The 24,268-nt window shown below is 37.9% G+C and overlaps 1 protein-coding gene across 1 annotated transcript in view; it reads right to left on the reverse strand.

Moving 5' to 3' along the window:
• CNTN4 (contactin 4) overlaps positions 1-24,268 on the reverse strand; it is a 297,038-nt gene that overhangs the window by 167,853 nt on the left and 104,917 nt on the right. Inside the window, exon 5 of the mRNA XM_040628130.1 lies at positions 6,475-6,672. Coding sequence (XP_040484064.1) covers positions 6,475-6,672 — 198 coding nt within the window. The remainder of the gene's footprint in view (positions 1-6,474; positions 6,673-24,268) is intronic.

Consider the following 24,268-nt stretch of genomic DNA (forward strand, 5'->3'; position numbering starts at 1 on the left):
GTTGATTAGCCCTGGATACTACCGGGCCTGTGTGAATTTTGGGATTGGAGTAAGGTAGCGCAGAAGAGTTGTGACTAGAATCTTAGAGGATAACTAGGTTTAAACATACTTCTGACTTATTACAAATCCAACATTTTAATAGCTAAGAAAACAGAGGATCAAAGAAATGGCCTGATTCTTGTCATGTGAGTTAGTGGTAGATCTGAGACTACAGCCCAAATTTCATGACTTCTTTTCCTCTCGACTTTTAGTCCCATCCCCCTTTCACTGCATCCCACGTGAGGCCACGGCAAAAAAAGACAAAGCTGGTTGGCACTGATCAGGGACGTTCTCAACCCTATGTCCAGCACATCTACTTCTGTCCTCCTTGCTCTGAAACTGCAGGAAGTTGAGGTTATCAGCTAGACCCTTGTCCACTGGGTTAAAGCTGATTTCAGGTGAGAATGTTAAACGCTTCAGTGCTCACCGTGCTCAGCATTTTCATGGCTATATAAAATCAGGCTGAGAAAAATGAGTGAGAAGTTAGAAAAATATCACCAGTTATTTTGGTTATATATGAGAACATAAATATTAAATAATTAAGTTTACATTTTAATTTCCAAAGACAATATATCTAGTGTATATAAACATATGTACATTTATATAACATAAACCACATATATGTTTATAAATGTATATACAAGAGAAGGTGAGAAAGAGAGAGAGATTTTGAAATGCAAAGAGAGGATAAACCCCATTCCCCCTGTTCCTTAGTATGTCTTCTCTTTAGAGTTCTAATTGGGGATAATATTAAAAAATATTTAACATCCACTATACAAAGCACAGACCCATCAGACAGACACTGGCTGTAAACTGCTCAAAATTTGTCTTGGTTCTAATAAGCAAAACAGAGAACTGCCAAACCAATCCCCAGCCAGCCTCAAGGAAAATGGAAATAAAAGGCAAAGGTCATTTAATAACTCCTGCTCAATTATATACCTGTGTATGTAATGTACATAAAACATCCTCATGGACATGACCTCACTTTCCCAAGATTGTACTAATCTCTGCTAATTCTTCTCTTCTTTAGCCATTTTAGAGGAAGTCAGGTATAGTGATTAAAGACAGAAGAAATAGTCATTATATCTATCATCTAAATCTATGATTTCTCTTGTACTTAATGCTCTATGGGTAATCTATTACCTTTGTTTATAGAAATTTAGGGACAGTTCTTTGAGATCTGTGTAGGAAGCTCATAATAGAGCAAGCTCATCATCATTAATAACCAGCAGTTGGCTAATATTGATCCAGAGACTAGTACCTGTCATAAAAATAATTGTGATATACTTTTCTCAATTAAATCTTTCTTCTTCATGGTACCTAAGCAACAAGTGCACTTTCCCACATAGCAAGTTATATTATTTTTCCAAAGCAGATTTCAAAATATCTAGATAAACTCTGATATAAAATTCTCTCACATTTGCCTAATAACTCAATTTTATACTTCCTAGAGGTAAATAGTATATAGCAACATACAGTTATTTAGGAGAACTATCGATACAAAAAAATTTAAAAATCACAGTGGAAAAGAAACAAGGCAAATCTGTTAATCTAGAGCCCCAAACAGCATTTGTGAAACTCAGTTAAGTAGCATGGGGATGGAGCACTGGGAATTTGACCCTGAGGCTTCCTCACCTTACTCCTCTGGTCCTCAATTCTCTTCTTTCCCAAAGAATAAAGATACAAAGTTGGGTGATCTCTAAGGCCTTGTAGGGCCAACCATCTTTAAGTAACCCTTTTCCAAATGTTTTCCTAAAAACTCAAAATATACCTAATCAATGTAGAAGAAATGAGAAAATACAATAAAGCAAATAGAAAAAAATAAGAATTGAACACTTAACCACTTAAAGTTAAATACTTCAAAGTTTAACACTGTTAGCATTTTGGAGAGTATTATTTCCAGCTTTCTCTGTCATTATCCACATACACTTTACAAAACAAGGATAATACTATCTATTCACTATGTAATCTGCTTTTTAAAATATAATTTGTTGAGTATATCTAGGTAAGAAGTTTACTGATGTTGCATTTTATTTTGTCACTGATCAAAGCACTCTATTTGTAATTTAACCCAGAAGGTAAGCCTCTGAGCCAGGTTTCATCATCCTCACTTGACTGATGAGAAAACGGAACGAAATGAGGTTAAACTGACGTCCAAAGTCACACAGCTAATAAGTGGTATGACTGGATTCTGCCCTGGGGACCTGGTTCCAGAGTCCTCAGGGCTGACCTCAAATCATCCTGCCCCACATTTCAGTAACAATCTGAGCCACAGGAAGCAGTGAGCCATGTGAAGAGCCTGGGGGTGGGAAGGGAACATAAAGTACCAAAGTCTTGCTGAACCACGGTGAGCTGGGGGCAAGGGGTCAATAGGGTCAGTGGGATAAACATGGGACACATCATATTTGATGTCTATCAGGACTTGAGTCAACCTTCACTGTTCACTCTTTATGACTCACTGTAACCTTTTGGGCTGGAAACAATGAATCACAGTCCAGAACTGCTTAGCTGGAACTTCAAGGGAATAACCTGAATACTGAGGACATCTAGTTCTTTAAACTACATCGGCACTTTGCAGGGAAAATGGCCAGCCATGATAATTAGTTCACTTCAGGCAATAGACTCTGTTGCCTTGCTTATTCACATTTTGGAGGCAGAAGGAGGATGCGAAATTTTGAGAGAGCTTCAGTTAACAAAATAATTGTACAAATTCTACACAACCTTGTATTTATCAGTTTAATATATAGTTGCTAAATACAACATCATGCAGAATGATAATTTTATTGATTTTATTCTCATAGAATAGACTTTAACAAGAATGTCATCTTTATTTTGCAGTCTCTTCTTGATTTATATTTCCCCTTTTCTCTTACCTACAGACAAGAGCTCATTAAATAGCCTATTTTGTCCTTAGTAATATAGTTCAAGTATCCATTTTACATACTCCAGCCTAAATGGGAAAGACATATTATGAATTTTCACCATGCAACTCTCATGGAAATTAAGAATGAATGGGCATTAATTGCTGAAGAATGAGATCCTTATTCTGCTAATTTTGTGATAAAATATTCTAGTAAAAAACATTTGTCATCTCAATGAAGATATACTAGATAAGTCAAGATATATCTAAAAGCTAAGCAAAAGGCAAAGTTGCTGTCAACTTGAGGTGTCCGTGATGATTCTGGAATTCTTGTGTTCCTGAGTTTTTGTTCCTTCTAGCAACTCTGTGCAATGTGTCTCCTGGGCTGTGTCTTAGTGCTTCATCAATATTTCATTACATTTTTGATTTGACACACCTGAATGGATAATAACACCAATGAACAGACATTTTGGCATAAGTGCATTATAAGCAGAGGTCACAGGGATTTATTTTTAAATAATTTTGTACTCAATGCCAGTGGAGCACATCTTCTGAAAAAGGCTCTTCATCTTTAGGTCTGGAGAGATAGCATCAATAGCTTTTGGAAAAAATGGTCCTTTGCCTACTATTCTCTTTAAACTGATTAAATTTTCAGTTTTATTTCATATAATTCAGCTTATTCCAACATATTAATTTAACACATGTCATCTGTCAAGCACTGTGTTGCTTCCTAGCACAAAGCTGGATGAACCTATGATCTGTGCTTGATCACAATTTCAGCAAGGTGGGGGAAGAAGGAAAGTGGATAAGCGTGTGAATATATCAGATGAATAATATGATAGAGAGAAGGGACAAGAAGCACAAAACAAATAATTCTTTCTGTTGCCAAGAGAGAAGTCATGCTTTTGGCTTTACAAATAATGACTAAAATAATACTTTGGATTTTTCCTTATAAATCTGCTCAGTAAGACCATTTCAGTAAATGGCATTCCCATAAACCCAGTTGTGACACCAGAAACCTATGTGTCATCCTTGACATTCTCTTCCAACACCTCCCACATCCAGTGCCTCAGCAAGTCCTGGCAACTTTACCTGCAGACTGTATCCTCAATCCATCCACTTCTCTATTACCCACTGCTACTCCCTAGTTTAAGCTGCCATCGTTTCCCAATTGAATTATTGAAATAGTCTCTCAGTTGGACATCCAGTGTCCACTCTCACTCGTTCAAAGTCCATTTCTACACAGAAGCTAACACACTTTTAAAAAACACACATCACTCTCTTGAATAAAATCCTCTAATGGCTTCTCATTGCACTTGAGATAAAATCTAGTCTCTTCTCTATGGTTTACATGATCTGGCTGTTGATTCCTTTCCAACCTCAACTCAAAACACCCTTCACCCTGCTCACTGTGCTCCAACCATGCTCACATTCTCTTTTCTTCCTGAACATGCCAAGTGTTTGTTTCTTTCTTTCCCCCAAGGCCGCGGGGACTTTGCATGTGACGCTAATTAAGCCTGCACTGCTCCTCCCTCGATCATCACAGGGTTGACCTCTCATCATTCAGGTTTCAGCTCATAGGTCACCTCCTCAGAAAGGCCTTCCATGACAATCCTGCCTAAAGCAGACATTTGCATCCACGGAGCCTCTGTTTTATCATACTGGTTTATTTACTACGAGCTAAAATAATTGGGGTTTTGTTTTTGTTTATGTTTGTTTTACCAGTGTTCTGGAGAATATAAGTACAATGAGATAGGCCCCTTTGTTCTTGTTCACTAGCCCCACAGTAGTGTCTGTCTAAATAAGTACATGTGAATGCAAGAATAAATAAATGGATGGTTGAAATCTACACTATTTGTTAAAAAATTCCATAGCATGATGTATGTTGTATGGATGCCCAGACCCTCTTTGCAGAGCTGGTTTGTCTGCAAGTATCCTGTTCGGAGGTTTAGATTCACAGCCCCAATTGGGTACAAAGTCCCTTCAGTACAGAGGGGAAGAGGAATATATTTGGAGAGAAATCTGAGTTCCAGGCTTGAATTTGCCAATTTGCCAAGTTTTTCTTGTATAAATTCAGGTAAGAAGTGGCATAGTGTAATGAAATGAAATGTAGTGAGTGAGGCATTTAGGCTCTGGAATCGATAAGACATGGGAGCCGAGGATGAATCTTGGAGCCATTAGTTTTTAGGTAGCTGTGTGGCTTTGGGATTTGTTACTTAACATGTCTGAGCCCCAGTTCATTCATCTATAAAAAATAAAAGAGGATATTCTTCATATAATTGCTTGAGGTTTGACTGAAATAATTCTGGTGAAATTCTGAGCACCCAGGAAACAGTAAGCTCCCAGTAAATGCTTGTTATTAATGTTCTTGTCTGACAGTTTCCTCACCTGTGTAATGAGTCTAGTAATTCCTGTTCATAATGGAAGGTTTCAATGTGTACTTGATGGGAAAGGAACTTAGAAAGAAAAGAAGTTTAAACATGTAAACCATGGCTGCTTAAATCATTGTATCAGCCATTTTGGAAAGACTTAATTATGCCTTTGTTTTCTTTTGCTCAATAAATATTTACTAAGAAGCATCTATGTCCTAGCTATTGCATTAGGTGCTGGAGGTACACGAGTGATCAAGGCACTGCACGTGCTTCTAAACAGCAAGTTTATAGTTAGGGAGACAGGGAAACATACTGGTAACTGTGATACAGAATGAAGAGTTCTTGGGGGTATAGTAAGAGGCTTCATTGGAGTTTATAGAGAAGGCAGCTATGCAGCATAGTGGAGAGGGGTCAGGCGGAGATGACCTCCTGGAGAAAGTGATATACTCGAAGGAAAAAAAAGGGCCAGTGTAAGTCAGTCAAATGAAAGGATGAGACTCAGGGAAGAAAAAGCATTTCAAGAAGAGGAAACAGAATACATATAAATAATCAGAGTGGAGAACAGGCATAGTGGTACTAGAGTTTGGGATACAATTCAGTAGGATTGTCTTTGAAAAGCACATGGTGAATTACCATACACTGTTATGTTATTCATCCAGATAATAAAGGTGAAATTCATATATTTTCTTGAAATATTTTTACAAAATTATTGGAAGTTAAAACTTATTTCTCAAATAAGCGTTGATATTCCTGTATTTCACTGTGGTGTGAACTATGTCATTAGTATCATTAACCCAGAAGTTATTTGGATAATTTAAAACTTCTTTCTGGACACTGAATACTAAATTACATAGAATTGATTAATGAACTAGTTGTTCAACCTTCCACTCCATTCTGCCTGTATACACATTTTAAGTGAAAAAGAACAAGAAATAGATTCATTTGTTATTTATACTTACCTAAATCTACATTCTATTCTTGTTGAGCTTAGCAATTAAACTTCTAATTAGTTTTCCAAAATGGAGTCATGGTTTTATTACTTACACAAACGGAGAAAATATAGGTACCAAATGTAAAAAGCATTAAACTTTTCTTAAATTTAATTGAGACAATCAGGGTTTGTGTGCCAATAATGTAATAATTTTCCATATGCAACAGGGGACCGCAAAAGACAGAACTAACAAAATCCCTTAGGAAACTCACCATCATTCCTCAGTATTAGTGGTGTGGGTGGCCCCAGGACCTTGTGGTTTGTTACTGTATTTGTAACCACGCAGGTATAATTCCCAACATCAGACTTTTCTACTTTGGCAATATATAGATTCCCAGTCTCTTGAGAAACGAAGCGGCGATTATCCTGATAGGAAGGGTATTCATTGAAGATCCAAGCATAGCTCAGCTCTGAAAGCAAAAGAATCATCATTACAAATATGCCTTCTGGCATTGGAACACTACTGTATTCATGATAGAAATGGTAAAGTTAGAAATTCATACTGTTGCCCAATGGTCCTTTTTCAGCCTGCTATTAAATATAAATAGGAAGTAATCATAATCCCTTAAGCATTTTACCAGTACTCGTACTGTCAGTCATTAAGATTTTTATTTCAAGAGAACTAAAAGGTACTCTGATAGTTGATTAAAAGAAGTCCAACCTCTTTAAGTCAAGGGAATAACCATTTATAGTTTAGGCATGGGCCAAGCACTATGCAATACTTGCTGAGCTAATGCTCAAATTACAGACCCAGAGAGTCGATAATTTTGATATGGTAAGGCTGGAAGCCACCCTAAAAACTATTTAGATCACTTCTTTCATTTTATAGATAATAATCATTATAGTGCATCATAGCACCACATACTTGCATAGCACTTTGTGGTTTTCAATGCATTTTACAGTTTTCCATTAACTGAGAAACTTAGGCACAGAGCAACAAAGTAACTAATCCAAACTCTTAGTCCTACTTAGGGACAGAATAATTCCTGAATCTCAATTTATTCTTCTCCCAAAGCCTCTCACTATCAATGCTAATTCTTACTCTTTTCCTACTTGTGAGGTTGAACTATTTTTTCATTATTTGTGAGATGGTGGTTTAATACTGCAGCAAATTCTTCCTAACGCACACTGACTGACTGGTTGGTTGATCCCAAATGTAAATGTGTATTTAAAAATATTGGCTGAAAAATTTATCAAATTCATAAGGGAGTTGAGTATGAAATAGCAGTCCAAGAACAACTGTTTTGCAAATACTTATTCATCCCAGAGTGCCAGTGGGACAAGTGCGATAGGCAGCCATACCTTAAAACGTATGTTTCAAAGTTCTAATTTTTCTGAAGAATTAGGTAAAGGCTTTGTGAATGAGCATGTGACCCCATGCTTTCAATTTCAGAGAAGAATCCTAAATGACAGCGAGCTTAAATTAGATTTGCTGCAGTGAACTGTTGTGCTCCAAGGAAATCAAACTTCTTCAGCTCCAGGCATTCCATGATTCCTTTCTTTCAAGTGTGATCTCCAGATTTGTCCAAAGCTGGAGAAGTGATATACTAGCCACTGGCACTGATTAATTAATGTGCCCCATTTTATCTTCAAATGTTACTTTGGTGGGGAGGGGGAGCAACCTGATGCAAAAAAAGACTCTGGTTTCAGAACCAGTTAGCTGAATTCTTACAGGTCTCTCTTTAATAGAACCCTGGGCAAAAGTTCAAATGTATGCAATGTCCTTGGAAAATGGCAGAAAGACATCAGCCTTTTATAGAGAACACTAATTGTTGTAAAAGGCACTTTTGTTGTATAATACTTAGATGACTCCTAAGTGTAATTGACCTCAATAACCAGATATGCAACAGGAAACATATTCTGCCTTAATAATCCACTGTTTACATACAAAGGAGGGGTCATGCAGATTGCTTTCCCTTTATCACTGGATTATAACATTTCCGCATGTATTATTTTAGAGAGATATAATTATGTTTATATGAGAATAGTTAATCATTTTATTTACACATGTGCCTGTAATTATAAGTAACCCCATGCTGATGTCAAGAGGATACTCAGTATAAATAAGCAAGTGTTTCCCAGCAAGCTAGTCACTTCCTCAAGAAACTAAAATCCGGGGGAGGAAAGGCCCTATAACAGGTCGTGGGGAAGTTCAATTTGTATGGGAGTTTTTCCATAAAAAAACAGGAGATTTTAAAAAACAACAGAGCAAACAGCACAGTACAGTGTACTATTTACTCAATATGGTGTGTGAGTTTTGGGCAAACCAAGTAATTTCTGGGCATCTCAATTTTCTCATATGAGCAATGAGGAGAACACTGTCTGTCCCCTAATTAGCTATAGGAGAGTTTTAAGTATAAATTGCCATCTCCAAAATCACAAGGTAGATGTTAGAAAGTAATTTACCAGCACAATATTAATCAACCCACACCCTCCGAGGAGAGTTGTAATCAAATACACGAAACTGTGTTTTCTTTTTCTAAAGATATTTTTCAAGATTGTTGCTAGTGGCCAGTGATAGCAACCTCTCTGAATCCTGTGGGACAAGGCAACTAGAAAGTTGTATGGACCATGGATATCAGAAAAAAAAAGACATCTCCTTTATTATTTTTCTAATTTATTAGAAATCTATTAAAAAAAAAAGACCAACATTCAAACCTGTATTGCATAAGGGAAACCATTTAAACACTCTCACTTTAAACTTTTAACCCATTAAGTGGGGATAATAATAAATGTGACACAGGTATGTAGTGAGGATTCTTTTTTTTAAATTTAATTTTATTTAAATTCAATTAACATGTAGTGTATTATTAGTTTCAAAGAGGTAGAGTTCAGTGATTCATCAGTTGCATATAACACCCAGTGCTCATTACACCATGTGCCCTCCTTATGACCATCACCCAGTTACTCCATCCCCCACCCACCTCCCCTCCAGCAACCCTCAGTTTGTTTCCTATGGTTAAGATTCTCCGTAGTGAGGATTCTTTTATGTGAAAGCACTCTGAATCATAAGCACATCTGAATCATTATAAGTTGATCATTTTTTTTAAAGATTTTATTTTTATTTATTCGACAGAGATAGAGACAGCCAGCAAGAGAGGGAACACAAGCAGGGGGAGTGGAAGAGGGAGAAGCAGGCTCTCAGCGGAGGAGCCTGATGTGGGGCTCGATCCCATAAGGACCGGATCACACCCTGAGCCGAAGGCAGACGCTTAATCGCTGTGCCACCCAGGCGCCCCGTAAGTTGATCATTTTAAAACTAAAAATAAAAATCATACCCAGTTAACATGCTGTATGGCTATTTAAAAATAAGTTAATTACTTTGATTTCACTGCTTTTGTGACATAAGTGACTTAGTGCTTTAGCAGGAAGATAAGAACAACCTTAAGCATATACTGCAGCATTTCCTAAACTGTGGTCCTTGGAATATTAATTTTTTTGTTAATAGAAGTTGTCTCCCTCCCACCTATCCCGAATTTAAAAGGGTTACATGATCAAATGACTTTGAGAAGCCCTAGATTAAACAAAGCTTAACAGATTTTTAAATTTATCCTTTCAGGGCTTGCAAGAGATTTTTAACATCCCAAGGTTCCTCAAATTCTTTAGAGCATGTTGAAGCACACAAACTTACTTCATCATAAAATCTTCCCCCTCCCCACAATCCCCTCTACACACCTACCGTTTTTCTAAAACATGTCTTAATAGGTCACAAAACCTATGTTGGGAAACCCTGGACTAATGGCAATGACTTCCATTCTAGAAACATTAAGTATAATATAAAGATTATCAACTCTATTGCTTTAGTGTGGGGGGGATTGTTAAGTGACTCTAAACAACAGAAAGCAACAAAATGCTGAATTACAATTGTAATAAGCTTCCCAAAATGTAATAATAACAGTATAACCATTTTCCATGCTGTAGGAAAAGAAACAAACCAGTTGCCAAAACAGTCTCAAATGGATTATGCTAAGGACCGTAACTAATATCAGTTGAACATGTGACCTTTGTAAATACAGTTGAGTCCTAAAGTGAAAAGGTCATTCAAAAAGTCTTGACTGGTACACTGGTGAGGTCATATTGAGTAAATGCTGAGTCCTGTGAAAGGGGGACATCTCTATAAAAGATACCAATTTATTTTTCTTTATAGCAAATGTCACTACCTGTAAATACTGTATTTTTATTTGTCCAGGACAATTAGGAAGGAGCACGAGAAATATAATGTAATGAAAATGGAGACATCAATGCAGGTAAAATGAGTAGTAAAGCTAAAAATTAGCCAATAGATCACTTGTCCTTTATTTTAAAGATATGAAAAATCTGAAGCCTACAAAGGATAAGGTTGGAGAGTCAAAAAAGTGGCAAAGTAGACTACAGATGGTCCCAACTTTTGATGTTTTGACTTTATGATGGTATGAAAGTATGCATTCAGGAGAAATTATACTTCAAAATGTGAATTTGGATCTTTTCCTGGGCTGGCGGGATGCCGTCCTACACTCTCTTGTGATGCTGGGCAGTGGCAGTAGCCACAGTTCCCCGTCAGCCACGCCATCAGGAGGGTCCACGATTGATACGCTTACAACCATTCTGTATTCAGACACCCTTTCTGTTTTTTTGCTTTAAATACAGTATTCAATAAATTACATGAGATATTGAACACTTTATGATAAAATAGGCTTTGTGTCAGATGACTTTGCCCAAATGTAGGCTAATGTAAGTGTTTAGAGAACATTTAAGGTAGACTAGGCTAAGTGATGATGGCTGGCGGGTTAGGTGTACGAAATGCACTGTCTACTGGTGAGGGATTAATTCGGATGTGACCCCATCCTAAGTTGAGGAAGATCTGTATGTAATAATCCTTCTACCTATACTCCCATTCCAGTGCTCCCTTTAGGAAGCAAATAAGAGTTCTTAAAATTTGAAAGAAAGGAGCTAGTACTATTCTATCACTCCATAGATACTCTAGTTTTCCCCTAAGAACTAATGTCTATTTTTATCAGAGCAAAAGATTAATCCATTGGGTTACATGAAATGCTACCAACATTCTGAAAAATAGAGCCAAGTAAATGAAACAAAATAAATTCTCATGTGCTGCAATGAGCAAAAATGTATCCCACTCAGTTTGATTTCCTCAGGGACTTCCATGCAATATTTATACTTATTCAAACTTGACAGATTTCTTTTGATAAGTTTTCACACACTAATTGCTCTGGAAGTGACAGACAGTTCCTGTCCCATTGGCAATTTGTAACAACTCAGTGAACAGATACTTGGAATACAATATTTAATAGATTGTGAAGCGTCTGATGCTTGGTTGAGAAAAATACTGAGACTAGTGATACTTGTTAAGGAAGAAGGACCTAGTGACGGTTTTCTGACTTGTAGCATCCAAATCTACAGGTAATTAACTATAAAACTTCATCCTTACTTGGTTCTTTTTTCCACATCTTTGGGCCAAGAGTGAAGAATGCCGGGTTATTAGTTTTCAAATAAGACATCAATCAAATAATTTTCGAATTTAAGTATTCATTGAGCAAATTCACCCTGTGATCAGAGTCCTTTGGATGGATGCTCTTAACGTGTTCCTGCTGCTAATTTCTTTCTAGTGCGACGTTATGCTTCATGACATTCTGAGTACCGTCCCAGGGGTAGACAAATGTCAGTTTTCAAAGACGCCTTTCTTAATCCTCAAAGTTTCAAATGTGAAAGGAACCTTAGTATGACCCTGTCAATTTTACAGACCAGGAAACTTAAATCTGGAGAAACTACATGCATGGATCATAATCACACATTTGGTAAGTGGGTAGTCACAGTATTCAGAAGAGCTGATTCTGTTAGGAACCCATATGTTCCTCTCTGAATTTATTTTGGAGTTAGAAAAGATCAGTTTTCCTTATCTGTAAATTTCCTCATCTGTAAGTGAGGGAGTACAACTAGATGATCTCTAAGTATCTTTCAGCATTAAATTCCACAATTCTCTATGTACAACACTAAATCCAACATTCTGATTTGACAAATGAAGAAAGTGGGGTCCAAAGATACCTAGCAACTTGCTAAGAATCACATAGGTGGTTACTGACAAAATCAGAACTAGAACTTTTTTAATTAAAAAAAACTTCTAAGTAATCTCCACCCCCAATGTGGGGCTCAAACTCACAACCTCAACACCAAGAATTACACTTTCTACCAACTGAGCCAGCCAGAGCTAGAACTTCACACACACACACACACACACACACACACACAAACACTACACTACACTACACTACAGTTATTTGAATTAAGCTCTGTTGTGTAGAGGAAAGATAGTAGAATTAACAGTCAGGATATCTGGATTCTAGTCCTTATGTTGTAGCCAATTTTTGCTTTGATAAATTATTTAAATAGCATGAGTCTCCTTATTTTTAGATAGTTTTATTAATACCTAGTCTACTTATTGTACAGTGTTGTGAAGTTGAATTTAAACTGAGATGATTCTAAGCAGATAAATGTGAAAAATGTATCTTAAGTAATTCTATAGATAAAATGGGTTAGATGAGTACATCCACTGGTTTACTTCTTGGCCAAATATTTACTAAACACCAACCTTGCACAAAATCACTGAGCTCAGCTCAGCAATGGAAGTGAACACAGGGATTAAAACCTGTGAGTAGTTTGCTTGGGCAAGGGGAAAGAAGGCATAACCCAGTTCCAAGATCCCTGGACTTGTTGTCAAAATATGTAGATTGAGTCTTGGCTCTAGTGCTTATCAGCTAGAAAGTAATTTCTATTTTATTCCTTAGTTTTCTCATCTGAAAAATAGGAATAATAAAAAGAACACTTGCCCTGCCCAGTCACAATGAACATCAAACATGTTTATGTCAACTTTTAAGACTGTGTCTTTGTTTTTGTTTTGCTTATAAACAGATTTATAAGTATTTTGTCTATGAACTTAAGGAAAGGGAGATGTTACAAATTTGAGTAATGTAAGTAATTTCAGAGAAAGTAAGAATGGTACCAGAAAAGGGTAAAGGGCTGGAATAGGACAGATATGTACCTCAATTAAATATGAGACAGACTAATGGGTATTGAATACTTACAATGATGACCATGGCCCTTTACAATGTAGGTTCTGAAATCATGCCTATGGCTGAAAGGACCCCTTAAACAGATGCTTTGTAGTTCAGAGAACTTGGTTTAGACAAGTCTGCAGCATCAAGCAGGACTTCCCGGAGCTCAGAAATCGTTTTTCATGAGTAATTTGTGCTGGGTGGAGCAGGGATGGCATGCATCTGTCAGTTGGAACACCAGTTGCTACTCCTACACCCGTGGCTGACACAGATAATTGACTCTGCCCCACCTCGGTTCACGATCATTGTCAATACAGTGCTTCAGGCAGTTACCTCCAAACAATTGGTGCTGGCACGTAAGGCCAAAACTCTTTACAATCTTTGTGGAACTGATTCAGGAGAAATGAAGTGGTGATCATGTGAGGCAAGGATTGAAAAGCCCTAGTGCTAAATCCCATGCAAACTTGTGGCAAGCACTTCTAAAAATAAGTCCCCTGACTGTTCACTCAGTGTATTCAATGATTATTCAGTTCATGCCCTTTGGTCACTCAGATGTGGCAGTGGAGGGATGGGAGGTAAGATGGAAAAAGGGACATTTTCTACTCAAGTATACAGACTGCATATTGCTCTTGTGTATAGCTTACAATCTCTTCCCTTTTATGGGTTACTTCTTGTTTTCTTGCCTCTATTTTATTGGGTTGATGAGGCATTTTTCTAGGGTGTAGATTTTATTTAAAATTTTGTAGGTGAAAGTTAAGGAATATAACTTGAGGGGAATTTAATGCATTGTCTTGATCATAAGCCAAATAAGAGTGTAGGGTGGAATATATATGAAACTCATACAAATCTTAAATGTATAAGGAAAGGCTTCAACAAAATCATGTACTTGTAGCTGATTGCTTCAGGATACGCTCCCAGATTCCCAGGGGGACATGCTGATTCTTCTTTGCTCTCTGAAATATATCAGAAAAAAAGTTTGGGAAATATGGTCTAGGTCTTGTGTCAGCAAACTTTCATACACTAAGCGAAGAATCCATATATTTTTTCAACAGAACAGCATCCTTTTTGTTAGCAATTTCAGACTCTTGAGTAGAGGCTGGGAAGTGATGGCACACAGCATGGATTTAGCTTGCATAAGCGTGTGTGTCTTTTATGGTTTCGCATGCTTTAAAAACAGTAAAAATCAAATAAACATCTCCATATTGGGATTTTCTTACAACTCAAACACAACTCTCAGTTATTAGTTCTCAAGAGGAATTAGAGAGGTACAGCATAGAGTCCACGACACTAATGGTTCCGTAACTTGAGTGATCTCAGAACCACCAGAACGCCTTGTTACACAGAATGCTGTGTCCCATACCAGTTTTCTGATTGGGAAAGTTGGGGTGGGGATCAAGAATGTGAATTTGAAACAAGTTCTCAGGTGCTTCTGCTGCTGCTGGTCTGGAGATCACACTTGAAGAAACACTGCTTTAAAAGACTGAAACACATTAATCTCATTCCCTCAGGGAAACAACTGGCAGAACTGAGTAGCGGCTTCCCATTTAGGAGAGAGCAGGTGGTCTCCATTTTGCCACAGTCTCTACCAATCCCTACTTCTTACCCAGGCCCAGACTGCTGGGCAGGCAATTTAGCTTGTGACCTGTTTTGGAATACAGAAGAAAGCACAAAGAAATGGAATTGACACTTAGTTGCATGCTTTCGTTAGCATGAAAATGGTACTGGAGAATATAAACATGAGCTAATGGAATGAAGGTGGGGGTGATACTGAAACCACACACAATCAACATCAGAGCTTTGTATGATTGTGATCAGCAACGGTCCAGCCCACTCAGCACAGACGAACCGGTAAGGCTAAAGCAGAGAGATGCAGCTTGAATGGACTATGATGGGCAGATAAAAATACTGCTCATTGGAATTAAAGGGTATTTCTTTCAGCTATTTGTTAAAAATTTGGCATTTAAAGAAATCAAAGGTATCACCGTATTTTATGAAGACCTCAAATACAACATCCACTGCTCATTTGTTAAATATTAATTCCTTGAAGCATAGATAGATACCTTTGACAGTCAAGTATAAAATATTTCAGACAATGTGAAAACTGCATAACAGTTAGAGCTATCAAAGTCCAATGACCTATTCCATAGAGAATGCCACTTTCCCTTGGGTGGGAAGTGAACAGAAGAAAATGAGGTAGAACTGTTTCAGCTTAATATGTATGTCTCCTTCAAACAACGTCTTCTGCCTGATCTCAGATTCTCTCTAGGAATGTTGGGGGAAGGTACTGCTGAGGGAAAGCATATCCAATCAGTTATCCAAATCCTTTGGATTAGAATTTCAAGGGATTTTTTTGCTTCCGTACCCATCTCACCTGTCATTGGCCTAAGAACATCCTGCCATTTTGTCAATTTTCCAGGACAACCCACATACCACTGCCAGATTAATTTGTCTAAAGAGCAATTTTGGATCACGTTCCTCCTTTCCACACAAGTCCTCTGTGATCTCCACTGCAAACTGGATCAAATAAAATACATCAAGCTAGTAGTCAAGTCCTTCCAAAGCAGGACTTCAAATTATCTAGTTTTAGCTTTCTACTCCTCTCTCCACATAAGTCCATATTCTGGGGGAGTACTCTTCAAACTAGGTTCTGCAAAACATCAGAGGCTGGATACTTTGATTACTTAGTCATACAATACATATCTATTCCCTCTGAAGTCACCTTTAAATGCAAAGATAAGGCATTGTGGGAAGGCCCTGTCCACCTGTCTTGGCTGAAGGCCGGAAGCTCTGTTTTTTTGCTTTTTTGGGATTTGCCCTTCCCCCCAAAAATTCTATTTTAAGAAATGTTTGTCCTGCTAAGTAGGGTTGCTTAAGGTACAGTGGAAAAACAGTCACCAATCCCCTAACATGCTCTATGCTTTTCAATTCTCCCTGACTAGGCTTAGGCATTCTCTCTGAGGATTCTCTTCCAACTTCTGCTTATCTCAACCACTACCTTCTCCGAAGAGCCATTTTCCCTCCTGGAAAATATGTGTGGTCTCTCCTCAACAACCAAATGAACATATGTTTCTTTTTTGCCTCATGGCAACTACACAGTATTTCACATATTAAAATTTTGTTTTTCCTATATTAGAATGGTTCAATTACTTGTCTCTTCTCCAGATAACAGATTTGAGTATTACTTGTGGACAAGAATACAGATGGCAGGGGAACATATGCTTTGTCCCTCCCATTCTGTAATCAATGTAGTGAATATTAGTTGAATTGAATTGGAATTCCAAATGTTACAAGTTTCCTAGAGCAACAATTCATTACTGAACTCCAGGCCACTCCAGGCCAAACCTGTTACTGAGAAAGAAGTTACCTTTAAAGAGGAGAATACAATACTTCCATCAGACCGCTGACTGCAAATCAGAATCACTGAAATTAGAGGAGGACAGAAAATCTATAACATCAGAACTCACATTTTTCAAATCAGAATGCCTAAGCCTTTTCTCTAGAAAAATCTTTCCTTTTTATTTTTTTTATTGAGTCTCTGATGCGGTTTTGCTGAGTTTACAAGATGGCAGTAAAGAAAAAGATGACTAATTCATAGTCTTCCAAATACTTAAGAGAAAGAAAGACTCAGTAAAAGCAGAGAGGTAGGCATGCAGAGATGGCTAGCCCATACAACACAACAGGCTAAATGACATGTGTCAATGAACTAGATGCCGCCTGTGTGACCTGGCCAGAATGCAATTACTCAAAGGTGGCAGTAATCCCTGGACTACAATATTTACTTGTAGGAGGAAGTAAACTTGCTTTTGGCGAGCTAGATTTTTTCTTTTCTTTTTTTTTTTTTTTAAAGATTTTATTTATTTATTCGACAGAGATAGAGACAGCCAGCGAGAGAGGGAACACAAGCAGGGGGAGTGGGAGAGGAAGAAGCAGGCTCATAGTGGAGGAGCCCGATGTGGGGCTCGATCCCATAACGCCGGGATCACGCCCTGAGCCGAAGGCAGACGCTTAACCGCTGTGCCACCCAGGCGCCCCGGCGAGCTAGATTTTCATATCTACTTTTAAGTAAGGCTTTGTCTTATAAGTACATGAGCAGAACCACAACTTGTTTAATTCTTGACACTTCAAAACACTCTGGTATTCATTATCTCATTTGTTGTCTCTATCAGTTGAAATAAGTAGAATAAAGATTAGTTCCATTGGAGGGACAGGGAAAGTGAGACATAGGAAAATATGTGATCTATTCTAGGACCACAGAGAAAACCAGTGGAATTAGCTTTAGGATTGAAACGGCACTTTGGCAAAGATTCCTCTTCCTATGCTAGAAGCCATTGCAATGGCCTCCTTCAGCTTAAATGAGCCAGTAACAAGGTGGGTGCAGGGGTTATCATGACTGACATTGCCATGGCCTTTGCTGAAATAACTACAGTTGGATATGTGGCAGGGATCACCACCATCTTGTTTGCTTCTGTATGCCACAGCACCTAATCCTGTATGGCACTCAAGAGATGTTCAGAATTTTAGGGAATGAGGTAACCAGTTAAATCTTGAAATATCAGGGTATACAGGTCAGTAGTATATCAACATTTAAAGATATTTTCTAAGAAAGGGCTGCACAAATCATCATTAATAGAATCTGTGCTTTTTGTCACAACATAATTAAAATCTGTCTTATTACTTTAAGCTTACTAATTTGTGGGGAGAAAGGAAAGAAATACTCAATGTGGGAACTGAAATGCATTCTCAGGAATGATTAAAAATTTTGAGTAAATGGTAGAAAATGTCAGTTAAACTATAATTATTTACATTTTTAAAAGGATTCAAGCCGTAATATGACTAACAGAACAAGTTTTCAAGCAATGTCACCAACTCCCACACAAGTCACTGATACACAGCCTTTTCATTAGATTATTAAACAATTCTACACCCTCCCCAATTAAAGATGTGATTGAAATTCAAATGGATATTTAAATTGTGAGCCTAAATTAACTCTTAATTAAATCTGCCAAGCAAATACTAGTCTTCATTGTAATCCAAGATGTTTTTTCCCACCTCTTCTCTGCATTTTGCCAATGCTGAACTACAAAAGCATTTGGCCTGGTGATCTATTAAAAATAGATCTGTCCTTCCTTAAACGGAAGTATTTATTTTTATTTGTACCTTTAAAAACAACAAAGATATTCACTGACTATAATGGTAAAGTTCTACCTTGAGATGTGGTGGACAGAACCAGAGGAAAATTAATCATCCTTGAGTTTTTCTTCTCTATTTGCTTTGCCAGGAAAGGCAGGTTTATCTTCTTGGCAATACTTCTTCAGTTGGTTCACACAGTACCCAATCATCATTCCTTAAAGGCTGGCCAGGAATCGGGATGAGTCTTGAGGTAGACCAATCCTATTACCTCATCCCCTAAGGCACAGTGATTGGTTCAAGAAGAGTCATATACACCAACCAGCCAATCAAAATCTTCTAAAATTCAAGTCCCTACAAAAAGGGGCCTTTTCCCCTCAGGTTTGGAGATTCAGGGGCTGTAAAGCAAAGTGCCTTCCGCCCATGTGCAATGTGCTACTGACAAGCTGGTCTGAGAGGATAAAGCTGAGAGTGCTGACAGGCAGAGCAAGCGAGTGCAGGCGGTACCTGAGTTACTTGAGCGAATCAACTGGGAGGGGACATTCTTGTCTTTCATGTAATCGGCTTTTTAAAAAATCAATAAATCTGTTCACTAAAAAAAAAAGTCCCTACTGGATACTGAGTTTCTGTCCTCTATGATCAAGTGTCTTGACTAATATAAACCCTTGTCATTTTTCTACTTAGAGGCTTGTCCTACCTCCCCCTCCCTTCAGTTATGTCCTCTTCTCATCATTGTTCATAAGTCCCATCCGAATGTCCTTTGAAAAATAATTGTATACTAATCTCCCACCCCACTCACTGCCACTTAAAACAGACTCTTAGAAATAGTGGATTCTTACCAATGACCCTTGTATCTCTTTTATGGCAATATAGCAAAGACAGGGGGTGGGAATGGGGAGGCAGCTTTGAGAGAAACTTTCAGAGGAAAATAACATCTGCTAATTACAGTTCTTTATCTGATGTCTAAGTCTGTGTGTGCGTATGTTTAAATTAAATATCCTCATCTAAGGTATTTTAAGAGTATTTTCTATAACCGGTCAAGTATGTACCCTAGTATTTGGAGTTAGACATATCTCTCTGGTCCTGAGGTCTTGCTTTGCCACTTCTGTAAGACCCAGAAAGTTACTTAAATTATCTAAAGGTCAATTTTCTCATCTGAAAATTGGGGATAATAATACACTTTATAGGTGGTTGAGAGGATCAAGGGCAATGCTGTAAGTGAAGTGCCTAATTATAATTAGCACAGTGTCCAGCACATACAAGCTCTCAATGTTAATATTTGTTGTTATTATTGATAAAGCAAAGATTGTAAAAAGAACTGTTTGATGATTTATATATTCGTTCAACTTCACTGAAAAGATCCATTCTAAATCATCCACTTATATTAACAGACCAGATCAGGGTTTGTGATTAATAAAGCTACAACGACATCTTATCTTAGTAGAGTACTCATTTTTCTGAAATTATTTCCATTTATGTTAATCATTTGATTCATCTCTAGGAGGCAATATCTGTTCTCCAGGAAAGGAAAGTGAGGAACACAGTAAGTTTATTAAAACTTAGTATTAAACAAAACTAACCCCCAAAATTAAATCCTCTGACCATTTGTATAGTGCTAGTATACTTATGCTAATAAGTTGAAGTAGCAAAATCATAACTTAAAACTAATTTGTTCTTTCGCTTTCTAGAAATTGAGGAGGTGGGCAATGATAAACACAGGTATGATAGGTAATAAACAAATGCTGTATTTGGGAAACCTAGCAGTAAAGATGTATTTAGAACTCATACATTACAGATCATAGCCGGGAAGTATCCTAGAGATAATCTATCATTCTCTGTTTTGGAGCAGGGAGGGGTACCTAGGGAGGCATTAACCCTTCTTGGTTTGGTTTGGTTTGGTTTGGTTTGTAGTTAGCAAGTGATTAGGGCAACACTTGGAATCCACAACCTTGTTTTTATACCTACTGCTCTTTTCTCATATAGAGTAGTAGAAAGGCAGTAGGGGAGGTGGTGTCTTCCATCTCCTTTTGTGATCTTGGCCAAATCACTTAATCTCTCTAAGCCTCAATTTTCTCACATGTAAAGAAGGAATAACCCTCATCTCAGAAGCCTGATGACCAAATAAGACCATATATGTGAAAACGATTTGTAAATGAGAAAACACGAAGCGGAAGGTGAGAAATCATTATCAGACAGGGATTGCAAATAGATTTCAACTTGACTGGGGAGCTCTACCTAATTGGTATTGGCTCTCCAGAATGCTATGTTAGGGTTTTGTAGAAGCAGTGAGACTTGAGGGAAAAGGAGACAAAACTGATTTGGGATGACCGCCGTGGGTACCAGAGTGGTGCTGGAGACACATGTAACAAATATGTAGGGCGCTGCCTCTGCATAAGTGAGTAGTGGCTACGACGGGAAGAGGAGAGGCTTGAATGAAGAGGCAGATGTTCTAACATACTTTTTCACCTCTCTGTTCCCATAAAATAAAAAATTCTATGAAATGGATATACTTTACAAAATCTGTGCATTGCCCTGAGACCAAATTAAATAATGTATGCAAGACAGCTCAAGATGCCTTAAAGCAACATCCAGTAGAGACGGATTAATATTATGATAGAGTTAAAAATCACACATACAAACATATCTTACTCAGAGAAAACACCTCCTTTACATGGACGGAAATAAAAGTTAATTACCCCTCTATAATAGTGGCAAAACAATATAAAACTGATGTTCTTAAGTGAATGTTAGTAAAAATACATTTTACCCATCTTCAATTTTGAGCATTTGCCTGTCACTTTAAATTGGCTAAATATTTGACAGATGTTCAATAATTGACACAGCTTATCTTCCTCTCTCAGGCTCTTTTCCTACTCAATCACCAGCATTTCTAGTCGCTATAGCAACTGTAAACATTAATGATTATTCTGACATGCCAAGGGGATTTCAACACATTCTTAAGTTAAAAGTTCCCTCAGGGAAAAAAAAAAGAGTCTATCCATCTCTGGAAAGATGGAAAATATTATATGATTTAAATTCCCAGGTTACTGCATTTATTAGAGTTAAATACACAAATCTGCTTCTATAGTTTCTCATAGGTAATGATTTTTTTTTCTTCCCCCTGACCAACAAAAGGAGGTGTGGGGAATTGAGAAACTCAGCTTTCTTTGATGAAAGAGAACAATAATTTATCTAGATAAATGATAACTAACAGAAGCTGGGGAGGAGTTTTGAAAAAAGGAAACCACCTGAAGTTTTGTGATACAGCACATTGTTTCACAAAGGTTTGGAGGCAGGTTTAAGTACCTCCACTTAAAGCCTCTGTGGTTTCAAGAGTAAAACTGGAATGATGATATCTGTCCTAACCACACATGTCCCCCTAAACTGTAAAATGCACAAAATACATGAGATCATACTGAGTTTTGTGAGAAAGTAAACAATAATCTGTCCTTTGGAAGAAACTGAAAATAAACAGAAAGATAGGAACATTTACAACATTTATTTCAAGCTGGGGGCCCATGAGCCAGATGTTCTCTTTCCCATGCTTACTATATAAAAATCTTTTCACGACTGCCAACATTCAAAAACTGGAAAATTTCACATAGAATTCCGCATTTAAGTCTTCTCATGAAGCGCCACAAGACCAAGCAATGCTGACCCTATACGTCTTCAAGGCAATTACTGGCCTGAGATGGGCAGCGGCTGGTCTGTTTGAAGGGGTCATGTGGATCTCCAACGTACCTACGTTATCTTAATCACTTACATTCTTACCTGCCTGGACCTTGGAGAAGATATAGTTTTCAAACTGACAGAGTCCCTTTCATACATGGATTTATTTGCAAAGCAAATCTTCCAGGTTTTCATCAATCCCAACCACTCTGTCTCCCTTGCTCTTCTTGTACGAAGCAGAGGGCAGCTAGCAGCTGTGCCTTCCCTTTGTGGAGGAGCATGGGATAACTGTGTCTGTCCCCACTGGTCACTGCATAACTCCTGAGGTCCAATGACTGACTAGGGCAAGCTTTAATGGAAAACAAGAGGTCAAAAGAAGCCATCAAAATCTTGTCTTTCTTAACGTGTCGGCTTTCTCCCCCTTTAAAAACTTTTTACTGCAGCTAGTTATATATAAAATTTATTGTTTTAATGTGTGCAGCTCAGTGACATTAGTACATTCAAATTGTTGTACAACTGTCACCCAGAACTTCTCATCACCCCAAAGTGAGACTCTATCCATCACATCTAGATTTGAATAATTCACTCAACAATTATTTCTGTGTGCCTGTTATTTGCCAGGCATTCTCCTAGACACTATGGAACAGAGTACAGACAGTGGGGATAGAGTTCTAGGAGAATCAGGATTCCTGAATCCTGCTCATGTTTCCAGGACAGTATATCTTATGATTTATGATATATACCTCCTCTCTCCTGAAATAACTCTTCGGGGATGGGATCCTGGACAGCAAGCATCCCTTAGTATGTAGAAGATGGTAACAGGACATTGCTTGGTTTTGGTGCTCAGCTTCCCCACACCTGGTAAACTCATCCCCATTTTCTAGCAGAAATCATTTCTCTTCTACTCTCAGTAGATGCAATTATATGAGTCGGGCTTATCCTCATTCTGGCTCCAGGAATGAGCACATGTTCTATGTCTACCCTATTAAAATATTCTGTCCAGCACCACCCCATAACCTCCAGTCACCATAATTAGTTGAGGGGTGGGGATATGACTCAAGCTGGCACATAAAGTCAGTTTTGAAGCTTGTGCTAAAATTATTGGGAAAGAGCCATTCTCTTTTTACTGGGGTTACCATATAGCAAGAGCCAACTTGAGGAAAGTAGAGCCAAAAGATGGATAGACAGATTCCTAAAACTATCGTTTGAGAACTAAAACCTAGCTGCAGCTAATGGGAATTTTATGCCAATAAATTCTCATTTTTTAAAGCTCATTTGAATTGGATTTTGACACTTGCAACCAAAAGAATCTTGATTAAGAGAACAATTAGACAGTAGGAATAATATTGAAGAGTACCCAATGGCCAAGTGTATGATGACTCCTGGAAATCTGTTCTCAAACTCTACCTTCTTAATTCTGTTTGAAACAAAAATTATTCCCCTTGCCCCTTACTAATTCTGCTAGTACAGGATTGCCCTAATACAACCGTGGTTTCTCTGCTTTCATTCTGATTCCTCTGATGTCTACTCGGCCTCATTCTAACTGAAAAACATGTCATCTAAAAGCTTATGCTGAAATTTTAGATATAATGTTGCATCTGCCAATTGTGAGCAGGGTGATCTTGGGCAAGTCATTCAACTCTGGGTTGTTCTAGTAGTCAAGTCAGCCCTATAAGAGTATGGTGATGGGGAAGTCAGGCACATTGGTATTTTCTAGGGGTATCTCTATAGCTGATCTCTTCTGATGGATGATGAAGATTCAGGACAGAGGATAAGGATGGAGTGAAAGAAAGTCCTTCTCAATGAAGGCTTTGAGCACAAGCATTCGATGTTCATCTGTTATTTACTAGGTGACCAGGTGCTGGCACACTCTAAGCCTACACAGGACAGACACAAATGACAGTAAATGGCACATGGCTTGGTTATCCTGCAAAGGAGGGCATGTGGCACAAAATTATTTTCAGCCAGCTTCACAAACACAGACATGCCAACTTAGCTAAAAGGGACAAGATGCATATAATTTTAGCATTCCCGCCACCCTTCAGATCACAAATTGCTAGGTCAACATTGATTAGCTGACTCTCTTTTATGATGCCTGACCCTAGATGTACTTGTTCAGCTTGTGGCAGGAGTTCGAATTATTCTGCTCTCCATGAGCTTCTTA

The sequence above is a fragment of the Ursus maritimus genome, unplaced genomic scaffold (genome assembly GCF_017311325.1).
Source record: "Ursus maritimus isolate PB19 unplaced genomic scaffold, ASM1731132v1 scaffold_14, whole genome shotgun sequence".
In the NCBI taxonomy this organism is placed as follows: domain Eukaryota; kingdom Metazoa; phylum Chordata; class Mammalia; order Carnivora; family Ursidae; genus Ursus; species Ursus maritimus.